The 21,404-nt window shown below is 35.7% G+C and overlaps 1 protein-coding gene across 6 annotated transcripts in view; it reads right to left on the bottom strand.

Moving 5' to 3' along the window:
• Positions 1–3,848: 3,848 nt before the first annotated feature.
• The window catches only part of SIPA1L2 (signal induced proliferation associated 1 like 2), a 121,939-nt gene continuing 104,383 nt past the window's right edge, over positions 3,849–21,404 (bottom strand). For 3 of the 6 annotated variants that reach the window (XM_051614066.1, XM_051614068.1, XM_051614067.1), the window contains 5 exons: positions 15,474–15,605; positions 8,721–8,774; positions 7,664–7,787; positions 5,972–6,053; positions 3,849–5,089 (listed from right to left, as the gene is read on the bottom strand). In XM_051614066.1, the coding sequence (XP_051470026.1) occupies positions 4,943–5,089; positions 5,972–6,053; positions 7,664–7,787; positions 8,721–8,774; positions 15,474–15,605 (539 nt within the window). In that variant the 3' untranslated portion in view covers positions 3,849–4,942. The remainder of the gene's footprint in view (positions 5,090–5,971; positions 6,054–7,663; positions 7,788–8,720; positions 8,775–15,473; positions 15,606–21,404) is intronic. The other 3 variants (XM_051614069.1, XM_051614070.1, XM_051614071.1) reach the window with 2 other exon arrangements.

The raw sequence follows: 21,404 nt of genomic DNA, 5'->3' as shown, positions 1-21,404 counted from the left end.
ATAACCAAGCTCCACTGCTTAAATATTAAGTCATACCTACCCAAGTACTGCAGGCCTTCTCCCAGACTTCTGGTCAGGGTTAACTCATGACAAAAGCTTTTCCTGAGGTATTCTCACAATTCCTTTCTGGGTTCCAAACAGGGGATTTACAAAAGATAAAACAACTTTAATGAAGAATTCATATTTTATTAATGTTCTAGTCTCTGGACATAGTTGCCTGCCATCAGTTAAAGCACAACTCATATATATTGCACATGATTACTACCGGTGCACTTCGCACATCCCAGTTTCTGGCAGGGTGTGTTTTTTGTCTCCTTACTCTCTATAATCTGTCTTCAGTTTTATTTTAAACACTTTCAGCTGATTTCTGGACACAGGGACACCAGAACTGATATCAACAGCACACTGAATAATCTTGGGGTTTCTTTTATTATATTGGTCAGAAAATACCCATCAAAATACCCAAAGAAAAAGAAAAAAAAGAGCAGAGCAAAAAAAATTTATAGCTTTTTTGCAAAATATTTGTATTACTCACCTACCAGCCTAAGTTTGTTCCAATGTGGACAAGGTCAATCGGACCATTATTAGATTAATTCTGTGATGCTATATAGCAAAGAAGCCTTAAAATGCTTAGTAGAGGAAAAAGGCTCACATGTGCAAGAAAAGGAACAAAGGACACAAAACTATTTCCCTAGAGAAGTGAATTAAATAAATAGTTTTCCAACACTGCTATGTTTGAAACCTACTAGTGATTTCTAACAAGAAAACCTATGAGCAATTTGGCCTGTTCATTCTCTGTGTCCCTCAAAGTTGGTGTAACAGGCAGCAGTGTGGATTGTCTGAAAGGAGAATCAAAATAAAACCTAAGAATATGTCCTCTCTATCCCTATTTTTTATCTCTATTTTTTTTTGTTTTGTTGTTTTGGTTGGTTGTCTTTTTGGTTTTGTTGTTGTTTTTGTTTTGGTTTGGTTTTTGCTTTTTTTTACACCCTGCCACTCTATGGCTTTGTCTAAACCCACACAGACTTGCCCCTGGCTGTCCAGGCTGGGAATCTATTGCAGAAATTTTCCTTCCGGCTCATGTGCCATTGGATTCTTCTTGAGAGAAAAGCAAGGGAACATGGTAAGGGAGTGAAATAAAGTAAGTACAAGGAGTCAAACAAAAAAATACAACCTGTGTGCAAGAGAAAAGAGCTGGGATTAAGATTTATATCCTCAGAAAATTTATGTCCAGGATTGCTAGAGCAGCCATTTCCCTTTCAGTTTGTATCATCTGCTCCCAAACATACAGAAGCAAGGTTTTGTTTGCTTCTGAATTGAAAAACATGCTTTTTCCCCTAGCCTTTGCTGTGGAAAGAGAACCTGGGGTGAAGAATAACTTGTTTTGACAATAATTAATGGTTCTGATTATTTCAAATCATACACCAATTTCTTAGCTATTAGAACCAGTTAGCCCAGGAAGCTCAGGAAATGCTGCAACAACATACTGCACACAGCAACTCTCTTCTCCTCTTCCAGACTGAAAATTGTTTTTCTAAGCAACCACCCTGCAATAAACTAGTTTATATTACAAATATTTAAAACATTTTTCCCACATAACTGGATTTTGGGCACAAAAAAAAGATGAACTAATTTTAGAATTTATATTAAAGAATATGCAGAGGATGTTTAAAGTTTCTTTACAAAGCTATATCATGCCTAAACCACATTATGACTATGCTCTCAGGAACAGGAAAAACTCTAAAAACTATCCCTTATGTGTGTAATAGTTGCCTCAAAAAAAAGAAACAAACTTAATATGATATTCTCAACATTATAAGAAATGTCTTAGAAAGGATCCCTTTTTAAGATACATAGAATATAAGTATCTCCATATAAATTAGGGTGCCACTTTTAAGGCAGAAGCAGAGCATTTTGTAATTTTGCCATGATTTGTATTTGTCCCTTTTACAATATGCAACCCCCATGTTGGCTGACGTTTCATTTCTGCATCTCAGTACTTCACCGCACAGGCTGCTTGTGCTGGAAAGACTTTGCTAACATTTAAAACACTTCCACATTACTGTTTTAATTCAGATCACAAGCACACCTTTGAAGTTAATTTCTCTATCATCCCTGCTTACTCTGCTTTGGTTCATATGGGTCGGTTTTAATGCACAGAGCTTCCAGACAAAGCCAAGTCAGAGCCCACCTACCATACAATTTTAGCCACTAAGAGGTGTCCAGCAATGGAACTGGACAAGAAAGAGCCCAAAAGAGCACCCACTTCCAAAACATTGGTTAGCAACACCCTAAATTTTCTTAGTGCCCCACACTAGTTTCTTACATAGACTTAGCTTTAGCTTCCATATGTCTAAACCACACATTTTTGTTAGCAAAATGTCTCCAAGAGTATTATTCTTAAAAACCAGTTAATTAAAATGTCTAATTAAACAGCTTTTACGCATGCCAAAATTGCATTATGGTCTCTGATATATATATTGTATTCACATATTATTAAAACAGCCAGACTAGAAACTTTTACCCATGGTGAAAATTACTTAAGGAAGAGCCAGATGCCTCTGACACAACAGCTTTTGTCAGCAAAAACAAGGGAAGAATTGTAAACAACATTTTCTGTCCCTTTTGGAAATGTTTTTCAATCATATGGGAAAAGAAGCTAACTACTGCAAATTTTTTTATGTAGGTATTTGTTTTCAGTAACTGAGAGATAAATAGCTGAAATGAATATCAGACTATTAATCTTACAGAAGCCTAAGAGTGTCCCTTCAGAACAAGCTTATTCACAAGTTCCTTTCGGTTAGCACACCTTTTCAAAGTGGGCAAACCAATCCCCACAGAAACATGTTCACAGACAAATTGCCCAAGTTGTTTAGCACTGTTATTTGGCAAGGCTTCCAGCCAGATGGGCTTGTTAATGACTCCTGTAAGGTATTTAAATCAGAATCTAGTGTAACAAGGCTGCCATGTTTAATTACTCTAAGTTAATACAGCTTAATGGATATTGTTTGGTATGTAAGAGTCAAGAGTTTTTGATGAAAAAAATACAAAGACAAAAGAGTTTTTTCATTTGGATGTGAGGATACCAAAGTCAGGATTCTCTACCCATTTATAACCTTTCCTAGGAGCAGGAATTCAGAACAATTATTATAGCAGGGACGTACATTTGTTCAACTTAAAAAATGCTTCTTAGCTGATATGCACTAAAAATGGATACAGAATTTTACTTGCATCATCTGAATCTATTTTTTAACCATTCAACAATATTCTGTTTGTTTACCTGAATGCCTTCAGCTGTTGACAGGAAACTGGGAATACAACCATGATCTTGAACTTTTTTTTTCTCTCAGAAGTAAAACATGAAATGTGCCCATTAGGTCCACTTCATCTTGCAAAACTGTACTTTGTGGAGTGGACTTTAAGCTTAGTATGATGTATAAAACATCTCACATACACTAACATTGCAATCAAACCCTTGATTGCTGGCACAAGAAGATGGCAAGCAATTTGCTGCTACAATTTATGTAAAATAGTATAAGAAAACTAGACCCCTTTTGAAATCTTCAGGATGGATTTTTGGGTAAAGGAGTTTTTTCTCCTAGGTCACTAATCAATGCCTGTGAACAGCCAAAACAATTTCTGTTCCTTGACTCATGAAGATACCTCCTCAGTTATAGGAAAGGACACACCCAACTTTGATGATGTTGATGGTCCCTTGATGGTAACCAGGATTTGTGAGAGCTTTGGGGGGCTGGACTTTCTCCAGATTGAGAACCTGGACAGTGGCCTGAACAGAACCCTGAGCTGTTACTGGTGACGGTGTTTATAGATAATACAGGAGAAAATAATTCAGGTTTAGATTTTTAACATTTATTAAAAAAGCAGGATGTATGTTCATTTCAAATTAAACAGTTAAAAATGTTAAAGCATACAAACAAATCAATTGTGTACTAGCAGCATCCAATTGTTAGAATTTTCTAGAACTCCTCAGTACAGTCTTGGCAAGCTAAAAATATTACAACTTGCAGCCAACTGACCTCACCATAGTGCAGATAAAACAAACTTTATAAAAACAACAATTTAAGGTTAAATAAGCTTAAATAAAGGTGTTAAATACAAGACACTCGATCAAAGCTTCTGTACAAAGATCAACAAATTTGGCATTGTACAATTGATTGGCTGGCTCACACCATACATCATTTCAATAGTTAAGCAGTATAACTGTTTAGCTGAACATCAACTATACAAAAGTAATTGAAGTTGGGAGTGGGCTAACCCCAGTGAGCCATTTACAAGGCATATGTATTTTTAGAAAATCAGAACACTGTTTATATTCAGGCACCATTTGTTCCTGCAAATAAATAATCTCTAATGTATCTGCATCCAAACTAGTGTTAAACACATCAGTGCTAACATTTTATAAACACAGCTTTGTGACTATTCACTATACCTCCATTCTTATTGCTATGACAATGTGGACTGTGGAAATAAAACTACTGTACATACAAAAAAATAGAGCACCTTTTAAACATTAAAGTATATGTCTGGTTATTCTTTTTATCTTACAATACCGAAGCCCAAGCTAAAGTAAATTGCTGTAACATCTTCACCAGTGCACCTGAAATGCAGGAACTAAAACCTCAAATATTCCTCTTCAGGCAAGCCCCAGCTAGAGCATCTTCTAAAAATGTCTAAAATGACACTAAGGATTTTTTACATTCATCTGCACACAAACAAATATCTGCTATTCTCTGCTTTCTTAATACAAATTTTAAGACAGATTACCACAGTTCTCTCTCCTTTTCAAATCAATAAAGCTGCATAGAGAATGTAGCAGAAACACCTAAAATGGATTGAGAACACAGTGAAATTATTACCCCGCTAATTCAAAAAAACCCAGCTGTTACACTGTTTAAATAAGTATTTGCCAGGGGCCTATTCATTAGGATTTTTTGTCTATCGTATTGAAAAACCATTCTGTAAATTTCCTCAGTTGAGCAGCTGCTGTTTGAGACTCCTCCTGAAGTCTCATGTTATCTTGTCTCAGATGCTGTACCTCTGCTTGGAGAACTGCTTTGTCCTGTTTTTCCTGGTTAACAAAGAAACGAGTTGAATAAAGTGAGTAGTCGTGATTACAGCATTTATTTTTTGCTGTTAATATTTCTGTGCAAGCCATACAGCTATATTTTGTTTAGCTTCCTAATCCATTCTTACAACTACTAACTGCAAGTTAATTCCCCATATATGCTCCAGCTGTCTCATTCGTTCTGAGAAAATATTGCAAGCTAAAAAGAAAACTAGACACTACCTTAATACAAAAAACACAGTTCACTCCATTTAACAAAAAAATAAATAAATCAAGCACTAAAAAGATAAAAAGCTTTTAGCTGTTAAAATTGTATGTGAGAGCCTGAATCGTAATGATTTGATTTCAAGAATACATTAAGGAAGACAAATATCTAATTTCAAAATTTTCTCTTATATGATTATTTTCTTACCAAAAGCAGTCTCATTTTTACCAGTCCTGGCATTGTCTCCAGCTCAGAAATCAGACAGCAAATGAGACACAAGTCATTGTTACATGATGAAGATACCACCAGGCAATGAGGATGACAAATCGGGGGTGTTCACCACTTGGCAATAGTGCTGGTGTCCATATCTCTGTCCTTTGTTAAATCTGAGGTACCACTAATGGAGATGAAGTGCTCAATCTTTGTGGGGTGTGACTATATGAAGGACACTCATTCTGGACTAAAGACCCATAAACTAGCCAGCCCTGAGGCATCTTGTTCACATAACTATTCCCATAGGACTCTCTGCACCTCAGTGCACCTCAGCTACTGGGTTCTACCATTCATTAACTACACTGTTTAGTTCAACTGATGTATTTTTTTCAAGCCCTTGATGAACTCTGCATAAAAATATAACTATTGAAAGTGGAGAGTAATACAATTAATTAATTATCTTTTACCTTCCTCAGGTCAGTTTGTAGTTGCCGAAGGATGACTTCTAGCTGGTTTACTTTTCCAGTCAGAGTACTTGGAGCATGTTCCCTGTAAAGTAAACCACTGCCTTCAGCTCTGGGTCAGTTAAAAACATTTTCTCCCTCAGCTTTTGCAGAGTAACACTTTTAGTGGCAGCAAGAGAAACAAGACAGTTTAGGCATAGTTGGGAAAACACAGACCAAACCAGATTGTTTCTGAAACCTAAACCCATTGGTCAAATATCTGAAATATGACACTGCCTCTCATGCAAATCAGGCAGAAATTACAATTATTTTAAGGAGGAATGTTTTAGGAATTATTAGCACATACCCTTACAGTGCAAGTCAAACTTGCTGCTAAATGGTGTGCAGAGGACATTTGTTAACAAGCTGCTTTCTGATAAGGACTGTATTAATCCAAAGCAAGCTGCAGCAGCAGTAATTACTGGAAACCAAAAGAGCTGTTGAGAGTTTTTTGTCTGGTCTGCAGTTGTGTCACTTCCAGTAAAGGATAAACCTATTGCTTTATGAAGACAAATGTTTTGTTTAAAGGTCAAAACGTATGAAATATTGCCACAGGTTAATCAAATGTATGACTGAAGGAACATACTGAGAATAATTTCTGTTTCCTGTATGACACTGAGCACTGTGGGAGACACTTTCATATACATTATTGATGAAATTAACCATACTGTGAAATAATTTGTCTAGAAGAGAGATGTTGAAGAGAGAAGCTTCATATACAAAGCTGTATCAGCTGCTTCACACAAGTGCACAAACCTGACAGCTTTGCTGATGCTAGAAGTGGAACATCTTTAACAGCCTTTTTCAATCCTTACTGACCACTAGGGCAGAGGAAAGATGGGGACTTAGAACTCATTACAGTAAATGTGCTTTACCATGTAAGTAAGTTAATTTGTGTAAAATTGGTTCAAACTAAAATGTGATAGTCTAACAAGCAAGAAACCTTTTCCCTCAATTTCCTGTTCTTCTATTCCTGCAGCTGAAGAGCAAAACTAATAAAAGATTTGTTTTTAAGTGTACTAGTGGACAGATCATACTGCTGAATCTGTTTTTAACAAGTATACTCCTCACAGCAGGAAAAAAGAAAAAACTTTCCCAGGGCACTGGAAAGAATTTGAAGGATTGGGCAGTTTGGCACAAGTTTCCTGCAGTCCTCAGTTACAGGTTTTATTGATTAATTTACCTCTGTATAAATTAAAAACTATGGATTTGCATGTAGCAAATAGTTGCAGAAGACAGGTAGGAACACTTGTTAAAAGGTCTGAGACATTTGCTGCCAATAAGGTTATTGCATAGTACAGAGTTGAGCTCCTGTTGTCACTTCCATTCAAATGAAAACAGAAATAAGTATAACACAATTTATTATTGCACAGGAAGAATATATAGAAAAATTTTATTAGCTGAAACTCTGCACCTAACTGTACTCTGTATTAAAGGCCTATTCTAGTGACAGCATTATAAATTTTCTAGATAGAACTGCTCAGAGGTTGGTTTCAACAATCAACATTTTTCAAATTAAAGACATGATCAGTCAAGGTACCAAGTCAGCCATCAAATAGCAGTGAAACATGCATACGGGCAATTGGACATGCAACACTTGGAAAAAATAATTTCTTTAAATATTTTTGTAAGAAATAAACTTCACTTCTGACATACCCAGTAGCCTCCAGGAAATCTTTTCCATCTGTGGGACTCTCATCCAAAGGTAACTCTTGTGCTCCTTCCAGGCCCTGAGCTTGCTGCATATCATTCAAGGTGCAAAAAGATGCTACTCTCTGATCTGTAAAAAAGTAACATAAGGACATGTTTAAAGCTGAACATTTATATAAAAGACAAGGCTGTATCACGACCATTATTTCAGTTGAATTAGATAAATGGATGTAGGTTTCTACATCACAGCTTTGAAGATAATCAGCAGATGTAAAGTAGATTCCAACTAGTTGGCTTGCCCACATCTGCATCCAAAGGCAACCCCAAAGCAATTTTTTGTGTCTATCAGCAAAGTGAAGCAGATTTGTTTGGCTCAGTTAATGCTGATATGAACAGTAAATTGGTCTTGGTGAAATCTGCAGAACAGCATTTGAGAATTCAGGGTCACAACCAATGACAATAATAATTCATTGAAAAGGTTTGCATTTTCCACAGACTTAAAGCCATCAGATTCTTCAGAAATCTGCACTGCTTATTTTGTACTGTTTTACTGTCTCAAGCATTTGCAGAACCTAATGGTAATCTGCATACTTGAAAAACAATACATTCACAATATTTTTTATCAATTGAGTTTTTGTTACATATATTACTAAGGCACATTGTTACCTACACTGGATTCCACTAGAACATAATCTAACAAGCATGGATGTAATTACCTATGGATATACAGTGTGGTTGCCAAAATACATCAGTCACCACATAATAGAAGTATGCCATGCAGATCATATTTGCGCAGGAGTAAATGATGCATTCACTAGGATTTAATTTGTCTTCTTAAAAAAAAAAAATCCATATTCTGTGGAGATTGGTATTATTTCTGTCAAACAAAATCCATGTCTGTGGGCTTGTATAAATTCTGCCGACAACATGCCTGCCTCTCCCTCTCTCCCCTTGCTCTACCACCCCACAGGCCCGAAGCTTGCATCATCATGCAAACGTGCAAACATAGGAAATATTAAAGAAAGTTTACAAAAGGCAAAAGTCATCAATCCCAGACCATCACCTAGAAACGGCGTGTGATGACAGAACGGCCCAAATTCTTCATCTGAGTCAAAACCTGGAATAAGATTTAGAATGTTCCTATAAACAAGACAGTCCATCCCCAGAGGAGCAGCTGTGGCCCTCACGTCCAGCGCGCACAGCGAAATGTTTCCCAGGCACCTCAGGCTGCCTCGTGCCCTCCGCCTTGCAACGCCGCTTATACACCACACCAACATTACAGTAAAGCATGAGCTGCCATGCCCTGTGCCTCTAACAGCGACACCCAGTATTGCAACTCCCCTTGATAGGTTGGCACGGCACGTAAAGAAACCCACAACCCTCCAAGCTCTAAGCAACCAAAATGTAAACATAGGCCAGATCATTTTAACTAGGAAGGAAATTTTTGGTTTAAAAGTTCTAACAAACAAACATAGGGAAACACTAAAAAGCTCTTCAAAGGGATTTTTTAATATGAGTTGTTTTAAGGAACAGCAAAGATTGAAAATTCATTCCATTCAAATATAATGAAGAAAAGTTGCATGTAATTTTTTGGCTAGTTTTAAAGGCCATGGCTCATTTCCCCTGCTTTTATCCTTATTTCTGACTAGTGATGGATCTCAGCAAAAATGAACATGACCTTTCTATATGTGCTGAAAATAAGGTACGAACATAGTTTTAAAAACATATCAATATTTACAGATTTGAAACCCAAGTTGAATAGATGTAATTAGTATGGATAAACTAAAACCACTTTATCAGATCAAATGCAGTATGTAGGCAGCAACTGTTTAAACAGTTTGAAGTACGTGTCTAATTATTGATTTCAACTTTATACTGTTCACATTTTCATTACCACTTGATAGAAGAAAACAAAGTTTGCAACAAATGTTATGCTGTTGCTGTTTTTTTTCTCTGGCCAACAATATGTGACATGTGACATTGTGTCTCAGAGGCAATTCTACTGTAACATAAAAAAATCTTCATTTTTCTCTGCCACAAATGCTTAATTAAAGAGAATGGCCACTTGTCTGGTTTATTTTGTCAGCTGAGAAAACATTTTCTCAGCGTGATCTCCCCAGCAGTATTTGAAAGCATCTATTTCTTGATGGAAAAAAGCAGGTGCAAAACCAGGTACATGCAGCTGTTAATGAAATCACATGGTGATATTATAAAACACAGTATTTTAAAATAATTTCATATTATTTCAACACAAAAATATAGAAACGTGGGTGCTTGCAATGAAGTATCATGTGTGGATTAACTTTTTCTTCCTTGTATAATTCCTAATGAATATCAACTCCATATAATTTAAAGTTCAAAAAAATTAGTTAAAGATGTCCCTGCTCACTGCAGGAGGGTTGGACGAGATGACCTTTAAAGGTCTCTTCCAACCCAACTCATTCTATGATTCTATGACAATTTAAAAATAATATTAACAGAGTAGGAAAGAAATTGTTAAATATTTTCTATTTTTGTAGTATAACATATTTTCCCATGTTCCCACCTTTACAAAATAGAAAACTATATTCTAACATTCAACAGGTATGGAATAAACTCATTACATGGTCACTAACAACCAGAAGTCTCCAATTAGATAACATAATATGTAAATGCCTGTGTTACTCTCCAAAGAGTAGTTCCTTAACGTGGACACAAGCTAGTGTCCAAATAATTCTCTGAACAAGTCAGTAACACAATAAATTTCTGTTAATAACTAGTACTTCAACAAGATCCTGGACTAGCAAAGTATTTTGCTTTTGAATACTTTTTAAGTACTCTTAAAGACACGTTTTTATTTTCAGTAAGAGTATCAAATGTCACTGATCTCCATGTAAGTTTTCATGCTTAGTCCTAGTTTCACCAGTTTGCTGTTTAAATCAGAACTGTTTTTAAACCTGAATTGTGGTGAAGGTTGAACTTGTGCTTCAAAGAGCAAAATAATTCTGCTGATTCTTTTTTTATCGGTTCTTAACAGAACTGGCTTGACTTTATATTCATTAAAATGAAATCAAAGCTATCGGATCCTCCTAGAAGATGTGCTAAGACACATAGAGGACAGGGAGTTAATTCAAAACAGACCACATGGCTTTACCAGGAGCACATCCTGCCTGACCAACTCAGTAGCTTTCTACACTGGTGTGAATACATCAGTTGACATGGGAAAAGCAGTGGATGTCATCTATCTGGACTTCTGCAAGGCCCTTGACACAGTCCCCCACAGCATCCTTCTCTCTAAAGTGGGAGATATGGGTTTGATGGATGGTCTGTTCAGTGGATAAGGAACTGGCTGATGGTCGCATCCAGAGGGTAGCGGTCAATGGCTCCGAGTCCAGATGGAAAACGGTGACAAGTGGTGTCCCTCAGGGGTCCGTCCTAGGACCAGTGTTGTTTAATATCTTCATTAATGATATTGATAGTAGTATTGATAGCTCTTTAAAGTAATAGAATTGTACAGTTGTAGCCACTAAGAATTTGGATCTGGATTTTCATTGTTCCAGCCCACTAACAGAGGCCAGAAAAAACTCAAGACAATTTTTATGTACTGGAGAGCAGAAAAGGCTAAAATGAGTATAGTGCATGAAGTCACTTTCTCACTATTAAGGCAAAGTCTACCCACAAACATACACTGACATATTCACTGAAGCAAAAGGAGTTACAAATGCATGCACTAGAAAAGACCAAATGTTAACTAAATATTTTAATTTTTTCCTTTTTCTAGCAGCTTAACATACTATTTTAGTTAAAATAATTATCTCTCATGCTGAATGCTTCACTTCTTTCTCATTATGTTATGTCTAGCATTACTTGAATAAAGTTATAAAGATTTTATATTGAAGTATTAAAATACTATTAATTATACTAGCACAGATGTTTCTGCAATGATAAATTTTCATTAAGAAACACTGTGTTATTATTGGCACTAGTAGATGTTCATAAAAATAACCTGGAAAAAAAATGGAAGTTGAAACCTTCTACTTTAATCAACTAAATCAGAGACATCAGAGAAACTTTCTTAGGCTGTTAATTCTCACTATATGATTTACCAAACACTAACCAGACTTTTTTTAAGCAAAATAAACCCAGTTTAAAGTAGCACAAATAGCACAAAGGTCTTTATTATTATTATGGTTACTACTATTATTGTTAATGTTTGTATCAGATCTCCTCTATAGCGACAGTAACAGACATGGACATCTAGAAAGGCATCTCTTTTTGTTCCACAAAACACCAAAAAGATCCAAAATTAGCCATCAGTAACATAATAGACAAGTTGCAAGTCAGTCCTTCTTCCCTAATGTGGAGATCTATCAAAAGCATAACACAAAAACAAAATTAAAAATACATTCTCTCCTTTTCCCTTACTCTTTTCTGAGATTTCTTTGTTCTCTTTCTTCTAATTTGGCTTTCCAATTTATTCTATAAATTCTCATATCTTTATCTTTACTCAGTTCAACATGCTTTCTTTTGGCTTTTTTTTTTTCCTTCTCCATTTTCACCCCAACTGCCCTCCCTAAAACTCTCTCTCTATTGCTGTACTATTACATCCAGTTCTAGCTATTTTTTGATGTTTGCTTCAGGGACAGATACAAAAATATTACAACAGTGTAACTGTAGCATGTCAACTGCTCCCTAGTTACTATTTCTCTGCAGCTCCCACCACAGTAAGAGCAGGGAAGTGGAAGAGACCTACCCATGTATGAAAGAAATGGAAGGACAACCCTTGCTGACATACTGCATGTATGCTAAAGATGATCTCTGGCTAAGTGTCGGATCCAAAACTCTCCTTTTAAGGAATGCAGTGCAAAGACTTCAAATAATGTTTTAGGAATAACAGAGGATTTTCAGGAAAAGCCTGAAGTAAATATTAATCTTCCCACAAAGTTCTGGTGAAGCAGAAGCACTGAAAATGAAATCCTCATAAAGTGGAAAACATCGTCATGGTTTCAATTAAAATAAACAACAACAACAAAACACACCACACAACAAAAAAACAACAAAAAATGACAAAGTCAAACAAAAAACTAACTTCACCCTCATGGACCACAGTTTAAAAACTGCTGTTCTACAGAGGACCAAGGCTTCAGTTGGATAAACACTAATACTAACTAATAAACAATCTAGTCATCTCTACACTGGGGGAGAACTAAAGATAAGACCACCGTTCTTGTTATACCCATGAGTAAACTGCGAGTATAAATGATGGTAGCAAAAATCTTGCTACTATATTTAATTGTTAATCAAATGAATGCTAACTTAATGTTAAAAAGGGATATATTTAACATTAATGGAGAGACAACTGCATTTAAGACAGACAGATGAAGGATTGTGAGGCTCACATTGTGGATCTTGAACTGATCAAAATATGTATGTTGTCAACACAATCTAGAGGGACCACAGGGGAAAAATCCTGACCTTGGAATTTGATTCATGACTCCAATAAACCAATACTGAGAAAAGACCTTGCATAAAGAAAGTATTAAAATTAAATCTTGAATCTAGGTTCTAGAATGGAACACAACTTTGAAATACTAAGCTGGCAAAGCCAAACTAGAGAACAACTCTAAAATTAATGTCTTAAATCAGTATTAAACAAGTCCTACACATTTTGTTATCTTTTTCACTGAAGGCTGGGGGGTGGCAGTGTTGTTTGTCTTGGGTAATTTTGAGATGGTCCTATAAAAATGTGATTACATTTCCACCCAGTTCAATAAAATGCTCAAAGCAGTTTTATATTCAGAAGTGGGCAAACTTTAGAATTATCCACTCTCTTTTTCACATTGATAGAATTTGGAATAGTAGTTCCAGGCTATTTTTACACAGTAAGTTGAAATTACTTCTAAGTCAACAACATTAAAATACATAAACAGCATCTGCTAACACATATATAACGTAATTTTTTATGATATGTCTATCAGTTATTCTTTTAAAAATGTCTTTCAAATTGCAAGACATAGGATAGAGAAAGTTTAACAAAGGTTTTAAAACCCCTTTTCTTGTAAAAATTTCAAATCGTAGTACTATGAATTCAGTCAAAGCATTTTATAAATTGTCTAACATATACATAGTTGTCTCTACAATTACTGCAGAGTCCTAAGCAGAAAATAATTACATTCCTTCATACAAAACTAGATTATTTACTATTCAAATTCTTCCAGTAATTAAAAACAATAAAAATCAATAAATGTTTCTATCTTGCAACTCAGATCACCAGTTCTTCAGCAATATTTGCAGATAAATCTAAAATTTTTGCAATGAACAACAAGTGAACACTCCTCCCTAACAGAGTGCACTGTAGATAGCTATGTTGTTCTACCTCTCTCTCGAATTTAAATTGTAATTACATTAATGTAACACTTACCAAAATGAAATTATTTTCATAGTGATATTAAGTAGAGAAAATAAGGAAAATCTATTCTTCTCAAGGAAAGCTAAAAATACAGGAGTATAACTGGCACAGAATAACCTTTTATGCAGCTGAACTCAAAATTTCTATTAGCATTGAAAAAAATATCCTTTGGGTAGAAAGTCAGAGGGTTAGTCATTTACTGCTTCAAATGTATTTTCATTTGTTTAACACATCAATACAAATAACAAATAGCAGGGCATTCCCTGAGCACAGAAATGCATGGGAAGAGTTGTCAGATTCTTAGCAGCACAGTAGCTTCTGCCAGCTACAATAGGCATGTTTGACTAAATACTGAATAATAATGAATGCACATAGAGCTAATCATGTTAAGAAACAAAACAGTAGTTAGGATTGCTAGTCATCACAATTGGTTTGGGTTTTTACCAATGCCACTTAAATTAGTATAGTAAGTAGTTCTGAAGAACTTTTGATCAAATGGAAATTCAATCACTTCTTACTTAGGGAAGGAACCGGGTACCAGAAAACTGATTGCCAGGGTTGCTTTTTAGTTAAAAGAAAAAACACAACAGAAGAACATCCCATCACTAACTTCATAACCAATTGCCCTCATAAGGTTACGACCTGTATTCTGTGTAATGATGACCGTGGTAATGTCATCCTTACTCACATATACCTCTGACTTCCCATACATTTAATAATGAGAGTAACACCAGGTAAGAAATGCTGGAAATTTTAGGACAGTACAATGACTTATACAAATCACCCCTCAGAACAACAAAACACATTCAACTGTATATATTCATACACACATTCAAACTACCTTTCTGTGATTATACACTACAAATACACTCAGCTAGGCTGAGCTTTCAGAGAGGCAAATGAGACTTTTTCTTAGTTAACCTGGTCTTATAATTAAATAATGCAAAACTAGTCTTCTCTAACCTGCACCTCGAGTTCTGCTACTGGAAAATGTATTATACATGTTGCTGCTTTTCCTGGTCTTATGAAAACTGAGTGGGACTGCAACATGATTTGTACTACACATACAAGCTTTTAAACACAACACAATAAACTCAGTGAAGTGTTACTCCCAGTTTCATTTTAAACACCTAACTTCAATGCTTTGCATCTCTCCTTCAAAGGATCTGATTTTTACAATTGATTACAGAAGGAACTTAAGCCCCGAGTAGATAAATTGTATCTAAAATACTGAAAGTGTCATGTATACCCCAAATTTTCAGTGATAATCTTCCACACTGAGAAGTGATCTTGCCGAAAGAACAAAAGGCTATGGAAGCAATGTTGGATTTTTGCAAATCAAAATGTGGCTACGCAATAAACAGTATTAAAACTTATAAAAAGTTTGTGTACTGAAATATTGATCTTTAATTCAAATTTTCCTGTTACCTTCAAACGCTCGTGCAGCATCTACCAGGTGGGACCAGTCTAGCCCTGTGGCAGTGTCTGGCAGGGGCATCAGGCCAGGATCATTGAATTTGGCTTTATCAGATAAGGACCCATCTGAGAACCAGAATTCATCTAAACAATAAACACAATAATTAGTCTTCCTATAACAATGATGTACAATGAATTTTGAAGCTCTTATAATGAACTCTTAAAAATGTATAAGCAAAGAGTGCTTCATTTCTCCCATTTTTCTCTTTTCCTGTTCGATACTCCATACGGTTGGAACAATTTTTACACTTAGAATAAGCTGGGAAGGGTTTCTAAAGGTTTTTTTGTGCCACTCTGCACGTGACGTATTCTTTGCATTTTCATGTGAATGCTGTGTGAATAGGCAGCATCCCTTCTTAAAGCATACCATATTAAGCCTGAGCACTGAGCAGAAATGTTGCAAAGTTGTATTTTTAAGAAGGCTGTGAAACAACATCCAAGATATTTACAAGCAGAGTTTTAGTCTGAAACTTAAATATACTTTCAGGAACAATTTGAAAAATATCACCTGCTTTCCTTCTAACACATTTTAAAATTCTATCCTACATCCAAAACTCTTCCTCACATCTTAGTTTACTATTTCTAGCTGTATATCCGAGGGCACAAGACTTTTGTGCTGATCTCTAAGCTTCAGAGTGAGCTGTAACACATGGTATGCTGTAGATTGCATATCAATGGAAATGTATAAACAATAAAATTATGCTTTCAGTTATGCAGTCTTTTAGAAAAGTACCACAAACACACATCTTAGTAGGGGAGATGCTACTTTTCATAACTATTGTAAATGGTTTTACATTTTTCTTATCTATCTATAGCAATCGCCACTCTGATCAGTGTGAACACAGTAAAATGAATACTGCTGAACAGGCACACAGAGGTTCTTGAAACTGGACAAAAACCAAACACACTATTTATAATCATATTTTATCTTGGCCATAAGGCTAGTGATACAATATTGTACATTTATTACATAGTATAGTCAGGAAAAAAAATTATCTCAGATGTATCTACTTCTATTAAATAAAATGGTAAAAATAGTAACGATTCCTCAAATATTTCAGGAGAAAAATTCTTCCTAGTCATTACAGTGATACAGACAATAATATTTATGATGAATATTTTTTTTTCCAGGAAAACACCAAATACAAACATCAATGAAGGCAAAAATGCATACATACAAGTGGAAGACACATTAAAGTCAAAGCAAATGGAATGTTGTCATTGTCCTGATATCAGTGAAAAAGAATACCAAAACCCATTGAATTTAAGATTTCTGACCTAAAAATCCAAAAGCAGTAGCCTGTTACAGAACATTCTACTGCATGCAAGAATGATTAAAGAGTATTTTGTTCTTTGCAGAAAGATTGTTTAAAAAAAAAATAAAACAGGAACAGGAAAGTGAAAGAAGTTTGCAATCCTCTGTGAAAACTTAGGAGTTCAACAAAGTGAAAACAATGCAGAATACGTAGAAATCCCACTTACTGTGGAGTTTATCTTGTTCAGTATCTTATATGAAAGTTGCATCTGTTGTTATATTACAACTGGAAGTGGATTGAGAAACCTCTGTAGTATCTTTCTCAACACCCGCTCTTAGTATGCAAAATTGGATGTTACATGAAATGGAAATGTAATATAGAAATATATTCTACCCTTATGTCTGTATGAATATTTTATTTTCAGTTCCTTACAAACATACATAAAATCTTATATCCAAGGTTACCTTGGAGTGCAAATACATTGGAAGCTCAACATCAGTCTCTGAACTTCTGCATATAACCTGGGAATTCTAAGAACCTTATTTATACAAATACGAATGTTCTATACATCCCTGTTTTGGAAAAGAGACAGAATGCCTTGTGAGAAAGACTGGCAAGCCAGCTTTCGGTCCTAGACCAGCAGGCAGGCCCTTGCTTTTGTGTGATCAGCCTACAGAGGCTGATTGTGAAACCTGTCAGGAAGATGCCTGTTCCCAGTGCGATTCTGCTGGCTTTCCAAATTCCAGTGTAGGAGTGATATATTCACCAGTAGTCATTGTTCATTATGCATTGTCTTTGTGAGAACCTCATTTCACCTTAGGTGGATTCTATTCAGTCCTGTGTAAGAGTTGACAGAGCAACTCAACTGGAGAAAGCCTGCCAGAGGAGAAACTTGAATATTGATAGCTCTGAAAATGCAAGTGCTCATGCTGATGGCTGAAATGATAAGCAGAATAACTGAACAGGCATGAGTATGCCACCACAGAATAATTCATTTTCAAGATATAAATTATGTGTTCTTGTGCAGTGGGGGTGGGGGAAGAGGGGCATGAGGAAAAAGAAAGAAGGAAAAAAAGAGTTCTAATTATATAGGTCTGTCTGTGGACCTTCAGAGGATACTGTTTGTGTTTCAGGAATGCTCTGGGTGAGATTAATTATTTCTACTCTCCTGTATTTGCATTTCCTCCCTGCTTCTCTTACCTCGCTGTTACCTCCACTTTTTCTCTGTATGAATGCTGCATTAGCATCTGCAGGCTGCCTCGTCTTCCTTTTTCATTTGTGAAGAGGTGGCAAGTTAGGTTGGCTCAAGTTATGCTTGAGCACTCCCACCTCTATGTGAACAGGAGAATATACTTAATCTCATACCAGACATGTCAGTTAACAAGTAGATTATCTGAAAAGATGCTGCAGCTGAAGGAATATATCAAATCACATCCAGACATTAATCTATTGTCTGCTCTCCTTTCCTGCGTTCACCAATTATATCTCTACAGTCCTCTTAGACAACAGATTCTGCCTGCCAAACCCTTCCCTTCTTCAGGATTACCTAGGGTCGCCCAAAGTCTCCCTTCAAAGATGCCAGCCTGCTAGTAGACTTCCTCATGGACATATCCTCACATCACTGTTGGAATACTGGAGGTATGCTTCCAGTAACTACTTTTCCCTTCCCTTCTGTTATTTAAAATAAGTCTCATTTTCTGGTACAGTGTGCTATTCACTGTGTAAGAATTTGTAACAGACAATATACACACTCCTTTAGTTGCATGTATTATTTAATCAATGGCCTTCATTTGCTTACTGAAAAACTGATTTCCAAATTGTTCATGTTACACATCATCAATACACAGAGATACTCTTCCATTTTAATACTGCTTCTTTCCAATGAGGTTAGCTTTGGATTGATGCTAACGACAGTGTGCTAGTTTTAAGATTTTCATCTGATAACATTGCTTCACAAGTTGTATTTCTGGCAGCTTTTTTCCCTATGGCATTTACAATCTGTGAATTTTCAGCATTTGTTAGTTTATTACTGCTGAATATTTCCTTCCTTATGAATCTCTTAAGAGCAAGCATCCAGCACCTTGAACCTTTCCTCACAGCACAGGAATGCCATGCCATTGCATCACTTTGGGCATTTTTCTTCCCCCATTCTATGTTATGTGACTATATACAGTAAGAGCAGACCATGGTGCCTGCAATAGCAGTCCAGCTGCCTCCACGTGTCTTTCAGAATTCTCGACTTGTGTTAGTAAACCAGTTCTGTGTCAGTGGTTCTCATTGTTTTCATTCTTTCCCCAATAGTTCAGCTGCCATGAATTTCCAAGACAGGGGTAGATTTGTACCTGCAGCCGTATCTGGCATGCTCAAATCACTCAATGTGAACAGTGCTGTCTCAGTTAGGGAATCTTTAATGTCCTTAAGGTAAAATTCCAGACTTCTCAGCTACACAAGTTCTACTTTCTGGTTTAAGTACTGTGGACAATCTCAGCTGTCAGAGCATTTCAGGCTTTGCTGAAAGCAACTCTTCTTTCACTTCACTTCACTTTTCCTTCAGTGATAAAATAATAAAAAGAGTCTATAGCTTTTCTCATCACTTTTCCCCAGTCAGCATCACAAACAGATCTAGTTTCTGCTTCTATATTTGCATGGTCATTTTGTCTGATAATTCTGATTTCCCAGTAAACTTAACCCTTTAGGTTGCCTATTACACTTGAGTTTTCGTGCTGCCGTGCTTTCCTATTAATAACACTCTTTTCCTTGCTAGAAGGATCTCATGAGACTTGGTGCTGCCATAATATTTCATGTACCACATGCTGGGTAATAACATTCAAGAATGTATCTTTCTAAAATGAATTCCAGCCAAAACTGCACTATTTCCACTGATTTATGTAAACACTAAATATCAGAAAAATTAAAATGTTTTAAGATCACAAACACATGTATTTTACAAAGGACATTGCTATGACAGCTAAGAACCCTGATACCTGAAACTACAACTTCAAGCTAAAATAAGAAATGAAAAAGAAACTTCTCATCACTGCTATAGAATGTTAATACCTTCTATGCACTGATAACAAAAACCTTGCCAACATGAGCTGAGTTAGTTTCTTATATGGACATAGTGACTAACATTCTGAAAACAAAGGTGGACAGGTCACGACACGTTTGTTTTCAGAGTGTAATTACAGATAAGCAATTAAATCTTCCTTGAAACCACCATCATAAAATATCCTATACTACTGGCACTGAAAGGCACTTTTACAATACAAAACCAGAAACAAAAAATAGAGTTTATGTATTAAAGCATGATGAACTACCTTGGATATTAACAATCAGCTTCATTTTGACTAACAGAATAATAGTTTTGTGTTGTTTGCCAGCTATGTGGATAATTAATTTACTGTATCTAAGAAGCAGCAAAAGTGGAAAAGACGCTGTTTAAGACAGAACTAACATAAAAAACCACTGAAATTTCACTGCTGGAGGAGCAGTATATATCTTGGGTGTACATCATGAATTGCCTTGAGTCAATCTCCAGAATAAAAACACACTGAAGGTTTGATCCCATTGCACATTTACCATCACAAGAGATGGCACTAAAAACACAGGCCTAACACAGTAAAAGAAAAAAAATAATCAGGATACCTGATTATATACATAGCTCCTTCAGAGATTATAAATCTGCTGAATTAGTCTCAAATGAAACAAAATGGGTCTTAATTCTTTATCAGCAGAAGCAAAGGATCTTGGAATATAAAATTTATAGTGAAGAGTTTCACTTTGATAGAAGAACATTTTTAGAATGGCAAAAGGTACACCAAGCATGCATTCTCATCTGAAGGAGGAATTAAGCTCTTGCTTGTGATACCAGTTTAAAATGAATCAGTGGTTAGTGAATAAAACTTGGTCTCATAGCAGAGGCCACTGGAACTAGAAGAACGTTTTGTATATAAGGCTTACTTCTGAAAGTCAGCAGGTGACTGCTAGTTCCTGATGGACATGATGAATGACAGAGCTCTTTTTATTACTATTTTTAATTCATCTGTCTGCATTCTCTCTGGACATGCACTTATAAAACCCTTAAAGCTTTCAAGAAATCCACCCACAGCTTCTTAACTGTGGACTTCAGAGTCCACAACTGTTCCACTATTTTTTTAAATTGCAGTCAGCTGTGATGCCATATTAAAATAGTTAAGTAAAAGTGCCTTTTTTCTTCTACATTGGGTGTCCCCTATAGGTCAGCCCAAAATAATTGAGAAGTTAAGAGGTTTAGTGTTTTTTAAAAAACAGTTCAATCTTATTAAATATAAAAATATGAATACATAGCTTAAATATGTGCATCTGGCTGTGCAGACTTGGGGTGTGGTGTACATATATATCTCACTATTTCCTTTTTTAATTTTCATAATTTTCATTCCATTTTTTCCAGAAAATGACTACAAACTTTATAGTTCACCACTCATACTGGAATTATTGCAGGATAAACTTATAATAAAGATCTTGCTCACTAAGACCTCATGAGTAAAGAGACACTTTACAAAAGTTTTCATTCAGCACCCAAGACTTGTTTTTTTCTGCCATTACAAATGAGTTAATCACAAGGGTTTTACTAACATGTTAAAAAAAA

This window comes from Apus apus, chromosome 3 (genome assembly GCF_020740795.1).
Source record: "Apus apus isolate bApuApu2 chromosome 3, bApuApu2.pri.cur, whole genome shotgun sequence".
Classification (NCBI taxonomy): Eukaryota; Metazoa; Chordata; class Aves; order Apodiformes; family Apodidae; genus Apus; species Apus apus.
This window is presented reverse-complemented; position numbering and strand designations above follow the sequence as displayed.